Source organism: Nicotiana tabacum, chromosome 1 (assembly GCF_000715075.1).
Source record: "Nicotiana tabacum cultivar K326 chromosome 1, ASM71507v2, whole genome shotgun sequence".
NCBI lineage: Eukaryota > Viridiplantae > Streptophyta > Magnoliopsida > Solanales > Solanaceae > Nicotiana > Nicotiana tabacum.
The window spans coordinates 60,762,487-60,777,547 of NC_134080.1; the positions used below are offsets into that span (position 1 = coordinate 60,762,487).

The following is a 15,061-nucleotide window of genomic DNA, read 5'->3' on the forward strand; positions in this document are numbered from 1 at the left end:
TTTTGGACATAAAAGTGATTATAACTTTAGAATCATGGAAAATATTCCAATTCTGCTGCAACATAGTGGAAAATGGGATGATAACAATAATTTCATAAATTTTCATGTTGATGCAATTCTAATAAAGCCCTAAATTTGAACAACTTCTCAGAGAAATTGCAAAGCAACTGCAAAAGGACAGTAAAACAATAGTTATTCAGTATGCTATTGCTCAAGGATATCCACCAATTACAATTTGCAGCGATATGAGTGTTAGTGTTTATATGGAATTGAAAAAATCAAGTGCAGGGATGACAACACTTCCCCTGTGTGTGTCGTTTGCTAAAAACACTATAGCTGCAAGCACCTCCAGTTTCGATGTTGCTCCAATTTCACTAGAAATTGCACAATTTGAAAGCACTGATATGATTACTACGTTTGATGTGCAAGAAGGAGATGACGTCATTTTAGAACTTGATGATGCAAACATCATAACTGATCAATTTTATCAAAATGTTGAAAAAGGACAAATTTACGAAGACAAGAACCTGCTGGCTCTCGTTATGAAACAGTATGCTGTTAGAGAAAAATGTCAATATCGGGTTCATAAATCATGCCCAAGAAGGTTCGTCTGCATGTTTTCAAGTAAAAAAACTATGTGATACCTATATAGTATATAAGTATGCTAAATCAGTATATTATGAGAGTATGGAATTGTATTGGTTTGTCTGTGTTTTTTATCAGTGATACTGGTAGAGCATATAAGTATGCTATATCAGTATACTATGCGAGTATTTAACTGTATTGGTTTGTCTTTATTATTATCAGTAAAACATAACACCAATATAGTATATATGTATGCTAAATCAGTATACTATGTGAGTATAGAATTGTGCTGCTTTGTCTATATTTTTTATCAGCAAAATATGATACTGATACAGTATATAAGTATACCAACAGAGTATACCATGTGAGTATATAATTGTACGGATTTTTGTGTGTGTTTTTTATCAATAAAACATTATACATAACTGTATTTGTATTATAAACAGGTATATCCTTGAATGCGTGGATGAAAGAAGCACTTGGAGACTTAAAGCATCAAACCTGCGAGCATCAAATCTTTTCAAAGTGACAGATTTCAATTCTGTCCACAATTGTTTAACTGATAAGAGATTTTGTTCACAAAAGCAAGCTGTCTCAGCTTTTGTTGCAGCTGTGGTACAAGATAAACTTGTTGACCCGAAAACCATATATACACCAACAGATATCCAGAGAGACATCCAAAAAGCATATGGTATGGACTTAAGCTACATGCAAGCATGGAGATCAAAAGAAAAAGCAATACAATTATTGAGACGATCACCAAGTGAGTCATACAAGAAAATGCCAACATATCTTTATATGTTAGAGTACGCTAACCCAGGATCAGTGACACGACTACACACTGAAGGAGATGAGAGCTTCTTGTATGCATTCATAACTATATATGCATCGATTAGAGGATGGGTCTATTGTAGGCCAACAGTTGTAGTTGATGAATTTTTTTTAAAGTCAACATATAGAGGGACCATACTCACGGCTTCCACGCAAGACACAGAGGGTAAGAATACAATCCAATTACATTCAGTTAAAGAAACAAAAAATATTTTCAAATATTTATGATACAAGTATACCAACAGAGTATATAGTTATTTTGCTACACACCTGCACATACCTATAACTATACTACTATATGAAATACTAAATTAATATTTTGTGTACAATCCAATTACATTCAGTTAAAGAAATAAAAAAAATATTTTCAAATATTATATGATACCAGTATGGTATACAAGTATACCAACAGAGTATATAGTTATTTTGCTACACACCTGCACCTACCTATGACTATACTACTATATGAAATGCTAAATTAATATAGTGTGTTGTAATTGATATTTTGTTCTTTGGGTTTACAGGACAAATTCTACCCCTCGCATATGCAATTGTTGATTCGGAAAATGATGCATTGTGGGAATGGTTCTTCGTGCAGTTGAGAGAAACCTATGGACAAAGAGAGGGAATGTGCATTGTATCAGACAGGCATGATGCTATATGGAAAGCAACTTCAATTGTCTATCCAGAAGTCCCTCATTGTGCATGTATGTTCCATCTGTGGAACAACATAAAGACAAACTTCAAGAAGAGCCAAAAACAAATCAAAGAAGTATATTTTGTTTTAGCAAGAGCATACACTGTTGAAGAATTCAACAGGCATATGACAGAGTTAGAAGCTATTGATAGCATACCTGATGGATATTGGATATGATAAATGGTCCCGGGCGCATTCCAAGGCAAATAGAACCATGACCATGACATCGAATATTGCGGAATCAGTAAATGCAGCAAACAAGCACGCAAGAGACCTCCCAGTTGTGAATTTGCTTGACTTTATGACAACATTGATTCAAAAATGGAATTACACCAATCGGAAGGATGTAGTGGAATCATTTATGAAGATTGGTGCAAAGTATGAAAAAATATTGGCAGATAATATCGTCCATGATATCGTCTGATCTATCAATCAAATGATCTTGTTTCCCACCTTTTACAAATTCTGTGAAAACCCTTTGAATGATATTATTAAAAAGAGTATTTGTAGTTGTGACTTTGATTGGCATATTAATTCCATATTTCGCCTTCTTCCTAAGATAGTAGAATATAATATTCAAGTGTTGCAAAAAAGAGAGGAAGAAAACATGACTACCACTAACAATATAAATGAACTACTACAACAACAAAAATAAAAAGCAGTACACATACCGAACTAGAGAGCGGCCTGCCAGAATAGTTTAAGGTATGGAAAAACGTCTTATCATCAATCTGTTCAACTTCAAAGTCAAACCAAGGCTCTAGCTTTTGATCACCAGGTAAATACACTTCCCTATTTCGTATAAAAGAAGATATGATAAGAAATATAACAATAAACATTAAGAAAAAATGAAAACAAAAGTACATGGAAACGAATACGCACTCTCCCAATTGCATATTTGCTTCAACAAAGTTTGAGAATGCAGTCGTAAGCTTAAAATCAACCGTCTCTGAAATGTCATTTACAAATGGAAATCTTCTTTTGATAACCTTCGAGGATCCCCCAACTGCCCTAACACAACATTGCCAGTCATTCCTATATGGTGACTGTTTTACAGCTGCGGGGCGCCTTTTCCGTGTTAAAACTGCAGGAGTAGTTTCAACATCTGTTTGTATCTGAACAATATTTCTTGATACCGACTGATCAGGTTTAGACTTATTTACCGCACGAGTTGTCAGATCATTTCCAGATTGATTTACATTACGTCTCCCTCCTTGTGTAATGGCAGCAATTAGATCAAGTTGAGAATCAGTATATTCAAAATCAGAATCCAAGTGAAGATCACCCCCGTGTCGACATGGAGCTTAAATTAGAAAATGCTAGTGAATAAATAAATATACAAAGTTAAGAAATTTAGAAAAAAAGAATGAAAAGTTATATATAGAAGACATTACCAGAAGGCAAATTCACATTACTTCCACTAACATCCACTTGACCAACACCATCAACCCGACATGCTAAACACATAAAAGCATTATCAACATCACTACTTAAATAAAAAATAAAAAACTATCAAGAACCTATCATTTACATACTAACTACAGAATTAGTAACATCAACATTGTACCCTGTGGAGCAGTATTAGACTCAATAACAACATCTGCTCGTGTCTGTACAGGGATTCCTGATGGCAGCGGAGCAGGACCCGACTTTTTAACATCATGAGATCACTGCTTATATGCTGCTTGTTGTGTAATAGCGGTGATGTGATCAATTGCAGATGCAGATAGTTCAAAGTTAGAATCCAAGCCAAAATCATGCTCATTTACGAAGGGGGCTGAAAAAAGTTTTTTTAAAAAAGGTTAGTCAATGCACAAATACATAGAGTTAAATAAATAAAAAATAATCAAAAATTACATATACAACATTTTACCAGAACGCAAATCATCATCCTGTTGCTTGTGCTGAAAATGAGAAACTAACAATTTTAGTCTTATGTATATTACAAGAATATTATGTGCACTAAAAGTAAAGAATGGAATAGTATCCTATAAGCATATATTGCATCTTTGAACAATATACTATAGCATTATATTATATAAAAGATGAATACCGCTGAATTTCCCTCTGGTTTCACTGACTGCCTACCAATAGCTGCAAGCACCTCCTCAAACTTGTTCTCTACAAAAAGCTTCAAAGCTTGTAACTCCTTCATTACCTCAGCATTGGTAGGTTGGGAATCACCTCTAGTACTTTCAGGCATACTTTGTGTCTTTGGTAATTGAGTGCCAAAAACCTGAAAGCTATCGGGCTGGCTGGGTTGGCTGTCAGTGCACTCAACTTCAATTTCAAAGCTTAGACCACGCACATCAAATTGTTTCTTCTCATCATCAGTTGGGGTGATGTTCTTTAGCTGCAATTATTAAGCACACTAGTTAGAAATAGAAATGATAATAAAGTATGAAAGAAAAAAGATCCATATTACCATATGATACCAATATAGTATACATGTATACCAACAGAGTATATCACTGAACTGGGATATAGTATACATGATACCAATATAGTATACATGTATACCAACAGAGTATATCACTAAACTGGGATATTGCTACAACTGTGACTAAACTAGTGTACCAAAACATTAAGAGAGGCAATAATACTATGAGAAAATTAACTGCTTGTGTTGCAAGCTACACATTTGCAAAGCAACTCGCTCATTCGGGATTTGACCCATGACTACCCATTTCAAAATTCGTAGAAGTTTGTTGTTTCCAAGATGATCAGCAAAGTGATCATCCAAACTTGGGCAACATTCATACAACCAAGTCTGTAAAGCCAACGGGAAGCCACCAAGTCTATAAAAAGAAGGCTTATCTTGAAACTTGTTGGAACACGAGTCAATTGTAGCTTTATAAACATCTATACCCCAGGGATAATTATTAAAATCACCAGACTCAACCAAGTCAATGTAAGACCGTGAAATAGCCTTTGTTTTGAGTTGAGAAAATAAGAAGCTGTTGACAAAATACAGAACTGCTATCTTCAACGCATCATCATCCGTTTCCCATTTCTTCTTCTTAAAACAGTCTGCTAGTTGGGCAAATGTCACGGATGCAGTCCCAAAATATTTTGAAATCAACATATTCTCTGCTATGCTCTCTATACTTGTATCACCCTTACATTTCAACCCAGTAACAAGTGCAAATTCACCCAAGCCAAACCGCAACCTAGAATCATTCACTACAAACCGCATCTCATTGTTAACCTCATGATGTACTTCTCTCATAAGCAAATGGTGCATAACACGAATCTGCACAATCACTGGTGGCAGATCTAAAAAATAGCCAAAGCATGTTTTCATAAACAGTCGAAGTTGCCGCTTTGATAAATTCGCTTTCAATTGATGAATAACATGGCAATTGGTATCCCAATCAACCTTTGGTTTATAATCTAAGTCAATAGGCACAAGGAAATCCCAACACTGCAAAACATGTTCATATAAAATAATTTCAGAAATAGAATTCACTTAAAATGCAACTAAACCAACTAAAAATATCACAACTACCATACGATACCAACACGACATATAATTATACCAGCAGGGTATACAATTATACTGACTAATTTCAGGCAACTACAAATGACTATACTACTATTACATAACAGATAAGAATAAAGAGAAAAAGCAAAAAGGAATGGAGCTATAAAGTATTTTCAAGATACTGTACGATACTACTATTATTAAAGGAAAAACAAATAGCGAAGACAACTAAAAAAAGATCCAGAAGCATATGATAGTATGTAGCTATACTAACAGGGTAAATAGTTGTACGGGGTTGTTCCAACAACTATCTATAACTATAAAAACTATCACATAACACAGATACACTATGTCTATAGGCACAAAACTTCTATGGGAAACATCATGCGTGCCATTGCCATTGCCACTGCAACAAAACACCAGTTACGCAACAATCGGATAAAGAACATAAATGCAATTTTTTAGAAGAACTATGTCAAATAGCATTGCCTCCCCCTTCCAGACTCAAGTACTATGTCAATCATGTAACTGAGTACCTGGCATCTTTTTTGTATACTACTTAGCACCAATTCAACAAATCATTTTCATTAGAAAATAAGTCAATCATGTCCTAACTTATTACTTAAGGTTAAGGGATTCTTCAGATGTTTCAAAAGGGACAATGGGTGTTATTCAGAAAACGCCCCATACATGATCACTCTACCCCGATGCCTGCCTATAATCAATGCCAGTGGTGGTCACCAGCCAAGGCCGTTGGGCTTCTGTACATTGACCCCATCCACACCATGCCACCTATAAAGAAATGCTCATTCTGCACACATAACTTACACGGTCACATTCCTTCCATACTTGCTTCTTCCCACCACTATCAACTGGCCTAAACACTAGATCTCGTACAAAATCATCTAATGCAAAGCTGAAAATCAGAAATCACACAGAGCAGCTCTGGCTTCAATAAATTTGGTTGACAACAACAGCTACTGATTGACAGCACTAGTGAATCAGCGACCATTTTTTTAAACCTCAAGCAGAACATTAATTTAATATGTCTATTTAATTCAAAAAATTAACACAACTGACTATAACTATAATATAATACAAAAGCATAATAAGAAATCAAAAAAAAAAAACAATGTACTATACATTAAAAATCGCAAAGATCATAATTGTAAGAAAATTACCTTCTTGGGTGCGACACCAATTTTTCTCTTCTTTAACTGAGAATCATCGCTACAATCAACATCTACTGGTTGAGTCTCTATTTCAGGCACTGATTCACGTTGGCTTCCCCCTAACTCAGAATCCTCAACAACTTTACCTTTTCCCTTATCAATCACAGGAACATCTCCTATGACTGGTTCGGAATTTGTGTCGGGTAATGACAGGTAGAGAGTTTCATCGACTGACGCGGCATTAATATTTTTGCTTTTTCCACCCTCTAATTCTATATTTTCACTTGTGTTTTCAACATGACTACTGCTAGGGTTACGACTAAGTGGAGACTGAGAATCAGAAAATAAGGAAAAACTAGGCCCAGACATGGCTGAGGCAACGGATTCAGCAGCTACTTTTTTTGAAGAATGATATTGTCCAAAGCGCCACCATCTACGCGCACAACTCTTCCGACCCATAGAGAAAACAACAACCCATAGACATTGATTCACACAGTACAAAGGAAAACATAAAAATCCTATGATTTTGAAAACCCACTTTCACTAAAATGTACTTTCAGAAACAAAAAATTCACCCAAAGCAAAAATGTCACCCAAAATTAGGTACTAGACGAAGAGATAGAACGGAATCGGAAGAAAAAAATTACAACTCGAATGTGTTTCACTTTTGCGTTCTCATCGGTTGGCTATGGAGTTATGGAAAGTGTACTCTATTAACTGATAGAGAAAGAAGGAAAACGTGAGAATAATGGGCAGAATGAACTGGATCGAAGATAAGGGAGAGATGGGTAGATTGGGCCGGGGCCGGGTAAATAGATTGGGCCGATTGGGTAGGCAAGGTAAATAGTTTGGGGATGTATATTAAAAGGTAAATAGTTTGGGCCTAATAGGTACAAAGTGAGATTTTCTCATTAATTAACAGGTAAAGACCATTAAGGCCGGATAACATATTGGTCTAATTTCAATCTAGTGGATTGTGTTTGATGGTGTTTAAAATATTATTTTAGCTTATGTATTATAATAGTAGTAGTGGAACAAAAATATTAAAATAGTGATTTAAAAAGTCCCTATTTTTGACATGGGAAACGTCATAAAATTTAAAATAGCTATTGAAAAGTGTGAAAATTGTATGCTTGAACATTATTAGTAGCGAATCACGAAATAGAAAATTATGGGTTTGGACGGATAATGTATTATTTCCTTATGAAGTATGAAATTAGTTCTTATGAAAAATAGTTTCTTAGAATCATTACTAACATCGGGAACATTTCAACATGACTAGAGTTGATTTGGTGACATCTGACCTCTAATGATTTAACTGTTTCCACATTTAGCGGTCAGTCAATTAACTTTCGCTTAAAATTTGTTGACAACATATTCAGAGCTCGTTTGGTCGAGATTTTAAATTTTTCTTATGTTTTTCTCAAATGAAATTTTAGACGACATTTCGGACAGTCACACAGTTTTGTTTGAGCAAATTATTTAGGAAACGCCTCTTTACTGTTATAAACACATTTTGTGTTTGGTCATTTTTCTTTTTTCTCCAATTTGGTCAATCTTTCTAAAGAATGATTTTGAGTGTCAAATTATTGAAAAGAACATGTAAAGATTTACTTTAAATTTAGTATTTTTAAATGCTGTGACTTTTGAGAAACACTAATTGACTTTTGAGAGACACTAATTAAGTTTATCAATTTCATCTAATCAGAATGTTAAAAATGAAAGCGCCAAATAGAGAGAAGGCAAGTTATGAAACTGTAGTCACAAGTATGTTCTTAACAATGCATAAGATTAGTATAGTCCAAACTGGGGGGATTTGCATCTATATCCGCCTTTTGTGTCACGTTTTAACTTATACTCGCTTTGCAAAAAAATTACAAGCGTACCCGCTTTTCGCGTAAACTTCAGGCATACGAGCCTGAAGTAGCAAAGGCAATCACGCAAACTTCAGCATTCTAGTAGACGGGCCTGAAGTTGTTTGTAATTACTGAACTTAAGCATTCTACTAGCTGAAGTTTTGTTCTCTATTTGCTGAACTTATCATGTTTTAGCTGAAGTTTTGTCCTGAATTCAATAGTTTTGCCATAAAGCTTTTTCAAAAACTTCAGCAGAAGATGCTGAATTTATTTAGTTCATTTGTAAAAATTTCAGCACTAAATAAGCTGAAGTTTTGTTCTGGATTCATTAGTTTTGTCATAAAGCTTTTTCAAAAACTTCAGCAGAAGATGCTGAAGTTATTTATTTCATTTGTAAAAACTTCAGCACTAAATAAGCTGAAGTTTTTGTCCTACAGTCGTACCAGCTGAAGTTTTCTTCTCTATTTGCTGAACTTCAGCATGTTTTAGCTGAAGTTTTGCTCTATATTTGCTGAACTTCAACTGATTTATGAACTATATTTAAAGTCACAAACTCGTTATAGGTCTACTACCTCAAAGAAGCTTTCCTTAAACCTGATGTGATCTTATTAAGTTTGTAGCATTAGCTTGAAAAATTTCATAAATTGCACCATTTATGTTCATCAAGTAACACTGCAGTTTGCATTACTATGTAAACTCTTCCCATATGATTTTCTATGTTTGAATGAATTGGCAATGAAAACATGGAATTCCAACTCCCAATCTTGCTCCATGTTGGGCACTGCACTGCATTCGAACTGTCGAGTCAGAGACAGTTGGAGAAAGAAAACTTTGGAAAAGAAAGGAGCGCACAGGTAGCAAGAAGAAGGAGGGGCCTGAAGTTGTAAAAATTAGGGTATAGGTTAAACAATTTTAAAAATATGAGTATAGATTAAATTAGGGCGGCCTGTGCAATTTTTACGTCCAAACTGTGGAGATAGTTTGATAAATATTATTTTTTTAGTAAAAGTATTACTATAGTATAAAAGAAATGTATAAGTTTTCTAGGATGATGCCTATTTCTTCCCTAACATGGGCTATGTAAAGACTTATCTAAAACATAGGTCAAGGTCAGCAATAACATCTCACCACAATGGTGATACTAATTTTAAAAAAAAAAAGTGTAAGTTTTTACTTCTACTTCTGAAGGGAAGCTATCCCCCCCCCCCCAAACCCCCCAAAAAAAGAAAAAGAAAAAAAGGAACAAAAGCTTCTACAACTTAAAATAACCTTTTTAAGAAGTTTGTCAACCCTTTAAAAGATGAAAGTAGCTCAAATGAGCATGTTGAGATGAATGTTTGGGCATACCAGAAAGGCAGGAAAGACAAGATTAAGAATGAAGTTATTAGGGACAAGGTAGGAATGACATATGTGGAGGACAAGTTGGGGGAATCGAGGTTGAGATGGTTGGGACGTGTGAAGAGGAGAGACATAGATGCTCCGGTCAGGAGATGTGAGGGTTGTCCATGGCGGGTCTGAGGAAGGGAAGAGGTAGGCCTAAGAAGTATTGTGGAGAGGTAATTAGGCAGGAAATGTCGTTGCTTCAGCTTACCAAGGATATGACCCACGATAGGAAGGTCTGAGAGTCGAGAATTAGAGTTATAGGTGTCGCACCTCCTTTTTCCGCTCCCGCGGGGGGTGAAGGGAGTTTTCTCCAATTAAAGGACAGTCGAAACGGGATTTGTTTATTTGTTTCAGAGTCGCCACCTGGGAATTTTAAGGCGTCCCAATTCACCGGTTTTAATCCCTGAATCGAGGAGAATGTGACTCTATCTATTTAACAGTCTGCGCACCAGAAATCTGGATAAGGAATTCTGTTAACCCGGGAGAAGGTGTTAGGCATTCCCGAGTTCCGTGGTTCTAGCACGGTCGCTCAATTGTTATATTCGGCTTGATTATTTTGATTTGTAAAATACATTTTTATTGCATGATTTTATTGTTACCGCTTCTATTTAGATTTAAAGACCCTTCTTTGAATCGAATCACGCGTACGTATATTCGTGTTATAAATTATATTTTTTTAAAATGCAGAGTTGTGTCACGCGCACGTGTACACAATAATATGGATAATATTATTATTAAAAATAATTATTTTCGAAATTATGCTTTAATAAAATCAAGAACATTCGCCTTTTTTGTATAATTAAGTAGTGAACCTCACATCTCGGGTTTTTATAAAATTAATAATGATATTCTCCGAGAAATCCCTTTTATTAAATATTCGATCGAAGTTGCGCGAACGCATAATCCGAATTGCTTTTAGAAATATAATCAGGTTACGCGAACGTATCCCTAATTACAAAAATATTCTTGATAAGGTTCTCTACAAATTTTTATTATGTGTTGACCGCGAGCCTTGTTTTACACATATGAATCATATATCTAAAATTTAAAGAATTAATGACGTGAAAAAGAAAACAGACAATATGTATCTAAAACTAACATTTTTTTTCGTGGATACAACATTTGGATGTCCATAAATCGAATCGTGTATAAAATTGGGAAAGAACTTAAAATAGTAAACAAATTAATAATTTCCGCAGAATCTTCATTGTTTTACTTAAGGCGAACTCTTCTTCTATATATCTTTTACATAAAATGCCACGATTCGTTTATAAATCTCATGTCCTTCTCATGTATTTGTTTTAGTCCAAAGTTGCAATGGTTTGGTTAATTTTTGCAATGGAAGATAAGAGTCAAGTTGATAAGGAAGAGAACTATTATACAAATTGATTCAATAAAATTACATCACATGCAATATAGTTGTACGTTTGAACCATTCCTAATATTCTAAACTCGTAACGAGCTGTATCAACTCACCTTCCACATATGATTATATATATACTCATCATCATGCCATATATGAACATACAACTTATATCAATCTAAACCAAAATCAGATTTTTTACAAGATATACTAATAATGTAATTTCTTGATACTTCCATTCTACTTTACATTTAGCTAACAATATTACGGGATGTAATTAATGACCCATTTTATGCCATGTTCCCTACCTTGATATTTCAATCATGACTTCACTTAATGAAAATTCCGAAATAGATGATATTATTACAACACTTAAACGAACTTTAAGAGGTAACAATTATCTTATATTCATTACGCCACACGTACTACTATATTAATCAACTGAAACAAAACCAAATTTTTAACTAATGAACTTGAACGAATGGAAAACAGAATTATAATTCCCGAACTTCATTAATTTGTCATGTTGAAACTTTTCGTGACACGAATTTACAGATATGTACCTGATATTGGAAGCAAAAGAAAATGAAGATGAGAATCAGCAGCAGTAATAACAGTACAACAGCAACAACTGCCCAGCAACAGTAACAACCCAGTAACAGACCGGTGGAGTAGTAATCCCAAAAACAAAAGCTTTCAGCTTTGATGAAACAACAATTAATTCTGATTTCAAACAATGAAAGAAATCAAAAGATTTTTTTTTTAGTTTTTTTTTTGAAAGTTTAAATATTTTTTCGGAATTTTCTCTCTCTTAAATGTTCAGCCTTTTTTTTCTCTCTCTTATTTTCTTTCTGTTCAGATTCGTTCTTTCTCTTCTGTATTCTCTCGTATCTGTTTTTAAATCTTGTTTCAAGACTTCCTATATATAACACATCCCATAAATATTTCAATCAATTAAAATCAATACTTTTTCTCTACCAAACCCATTATCTTCCCACTCATCCCCATTACATTAAATAAACATGTCACACCACCCCATTATATTTTGTCCCCCATGCCTAACATAAACAAATACAAGATTCCCCCCACTAAATTTTGTCTTGTCCTCCCTTTATATTAAATAATTATATCACAACCCATCCCATTTCATTTTGTCCCCCATGCTTAACATAAAAAATTATAAAATGTTCAATTACCAAACTACCCCTCCGACCTTATTGCAATTACCATTTTACCCCTGAACGTACAACAAATTACCAAACTACCCCATCAGCTATAACAATCAATTAATCAAACTCAACCAAAATATATACAGTATGATCAATTTCTAACAATGTTCAAACATCAAATCACATGAACATGATTTCTTCAATATTTCAACAACAAATCACATGAACATGATTTCTTCAACATTTCAACAACAAATCACATGAACACAAATTGAACAACAAAGAACGACTAAAATTTGATTGAACAATATTTTAAGCAACAACAAACCTATTTTCGGATTCAACAACAATAACAATCAAACAAGTATATTTAGATTTCTAAATTCAATAATATTGAACTTAAAATCAACTCTAACAACATTACAACCAACAATTCCTATATTAAACTTAAACAAGATTATGAGACAAATTCAAGAAATAATCATAAATGATAAACAAGAAATCAAACTATACAAATTTCGGATTCAAGATCAAAGTATGAACATGAATGAATCCATTTTTAAAACAACAAACATGACGGATTAAATGACTCAAACAACATTAATAATTTCTGGAAAATACATAACACATGAAACAAATTGAAGAAATAATTAATTAGATTTCAATTTGAATCTAACAAATATTAAACTAACAAATATTTATCTAAACAATACTACAAACATGAAAAACAACTAATTAATCTTTCATTTGAAATCTGAAAAATTAATTTAACAAAGCACATGAACAAACTAAAAAAAATTAATTCAAACGATATACATGAACAAAACAAACATTTGCCGATTTTAGATTCGAAAATATCGGACAAAAAATAAAATTCAAAATCTACTAACCGAATCGAACGACATACATACGGACTGTTTTGACGAACCTCGAATGGGAGTGAATCTGTCTGGACTTAACGACGAGCTCACCTCTCCTTTAAACTTGACGAACTCAAAACGACGCTCAACGAACTCAAACTAAAACTCGACCAAACAGTGCTGGCGATGGCGACGAGAAGAAGATGAAGCGAAGCAGCAGATCGCATGCTGGGTCCGTTTGGTTCGCTTGAAGCTGAAAGCAGAAGAAGCAGCAACGTTGGTTAAAGCTCGACGAAGAACGAAGGAGGAGGAGGAGCAGCGATGGATGAGCTTTTTGAGCTCGACATGGAGAAGATGAAGATGCAACTGGGTCGTCCATGGTGAGGGTGAAGATGAAGCTGTGAGGGGTTGTTTGGACGTGATAATGGAGGGTAAAGGGCAGCCATGGGAGGGGTGTTTGGATGCTTGGAGAAGAAGAAGATAGGGAGGGGGCGGATGGGTTAGTATAATTTTAGGGTTTTCTTCTTCTTTTTTTTGTTTTTGTTTTGTAAAAAATGAAAGACAAAAGGGGGTTTGGGTCTTTTGGGTTATGGACTGGGTCGACCCAGTTCGAAATGGACTGGGTCGTTTTTGGAAGATTTGGTATTTTTTGGGCTTGTGGTTTGAATTTGAAGAAGAGGCCCAATTCCGATTTTTTGTATTTTTGTTTTCTTTTTTCTTCTTTTCTTTTTTCTAAAACTAAATTATAAAAATACTTAACTATTATTAAGAACTAAATTAAGTTATAAAAGCGCAAATTAACTCCCAATAACAATTATCGCACAATTAAGTAATAATTAAACATAAAATTGTATATTTGGACATTAAATGCTAAAAATGCAAACGATGCCTATTTTTGTAATTTTTATTTTTTTGTAAAACAAATTTAATTACTAACAATTGTAGAATTAAATCCTACATGCAAAATACGACATATTTTTGTATTTTTATTAATTTAACAATTAAACATGCACAGACAAATACAAATAATTATTCAAAATATCACAGAATATCACAAAATTGCACACCAAGAAAAATTACTTTATTTTTGATTTTTTTGGGAGTAATTCTCATATAGGGCAAAAATCACGTGCTTACAACTGCCCCTCTTTGCCCGAAGACACGAAGGGTTTTCGTGCAAAGATAAAGCGAGCGATTTTTGCCCATCCGAGTACTCCGTGTGAAGCATTTTTTGAAAAAGATTTGACCGAACCTTTGCTTCAAAGGTTTCCTACATATCCTCGGCTAAACAGGAATCAGGTCAATGTAGTTCGGGAAGCTTTGGTAGCTGGGACTACCGTTGGACTGTAATGTTACTGTTGTTGCATGCTATTACCACTGCTTACCGATCTCCTTGTTACACCATGCTTAAAAGAAAACAAGAAGCTAGGCTAGACTAAAATTTGTTCTTGTTGCCTTGCTTTCTTGTCAGCTTGTGTTTCCTCCGGTGCTTTTCTTCAGATGCTTTTCTTCCTTTTGACACATGCACTTGAGTTTGTGCTGGGACCTCTTGTTGCATCCTTTTGCTTCCCGGTGCTGGGGATTTTTATTGTTTCCTGCTGGGGATTCCTGTTGTAACCCTCTGTTTTATTGTCCTCTGACTTGATCTTGAAATGTGTGCC

At 34.4% G+C, this 15,061-nt stretch overlaps 1 protein-coding gene across 1 annotated transcript; it reads left to right on the forward strand.

The window, feature by feature from the left end:
• Window positions 1–245: 245 nt before the first annotated feature.
• Window positions 246–2,290, forward strand: LOC142162791 (uncharacterized). Its single transcript, XM_075219570.1, has 3 exons — window positions 246–550; window positions 1,032–1,582; window positions 1,941–2,290. Exons 1-3 carry the CDS (start codon window positions 246–248, stop codon window positions 2,288–2,290), a joined length of 1,206 nt encoding a protein of 401 aa, XP_075075671.1.
• Window positions 2,291–15,061: the final 12,771 nt, after the last annotated feature.

Bases quoted from the DNA above. Each gene is read 5' to 3' on its own strand.
- LOC142162791 (XM_075219570.1), top strand. From the start codon at position 246: ATGAGTGTTAGTGTTTATATGGAATTGAAAAAATCAAGTGCAGGGATG. The intron at 551-1,031 runs GTATGCTGTTAG...TATTATAAACAG, and splicing joins CTGGCTCTCGTTATGAAACA to GTATATCCTTGAATGCGTGG. The intron at 1,583-1,940 runs GTAAGAATACAA...TTGGGTTTACAG, and splicing joins TTCCACGCAAGACACAGAGG to GACAAATTCTACCCCTCGCA.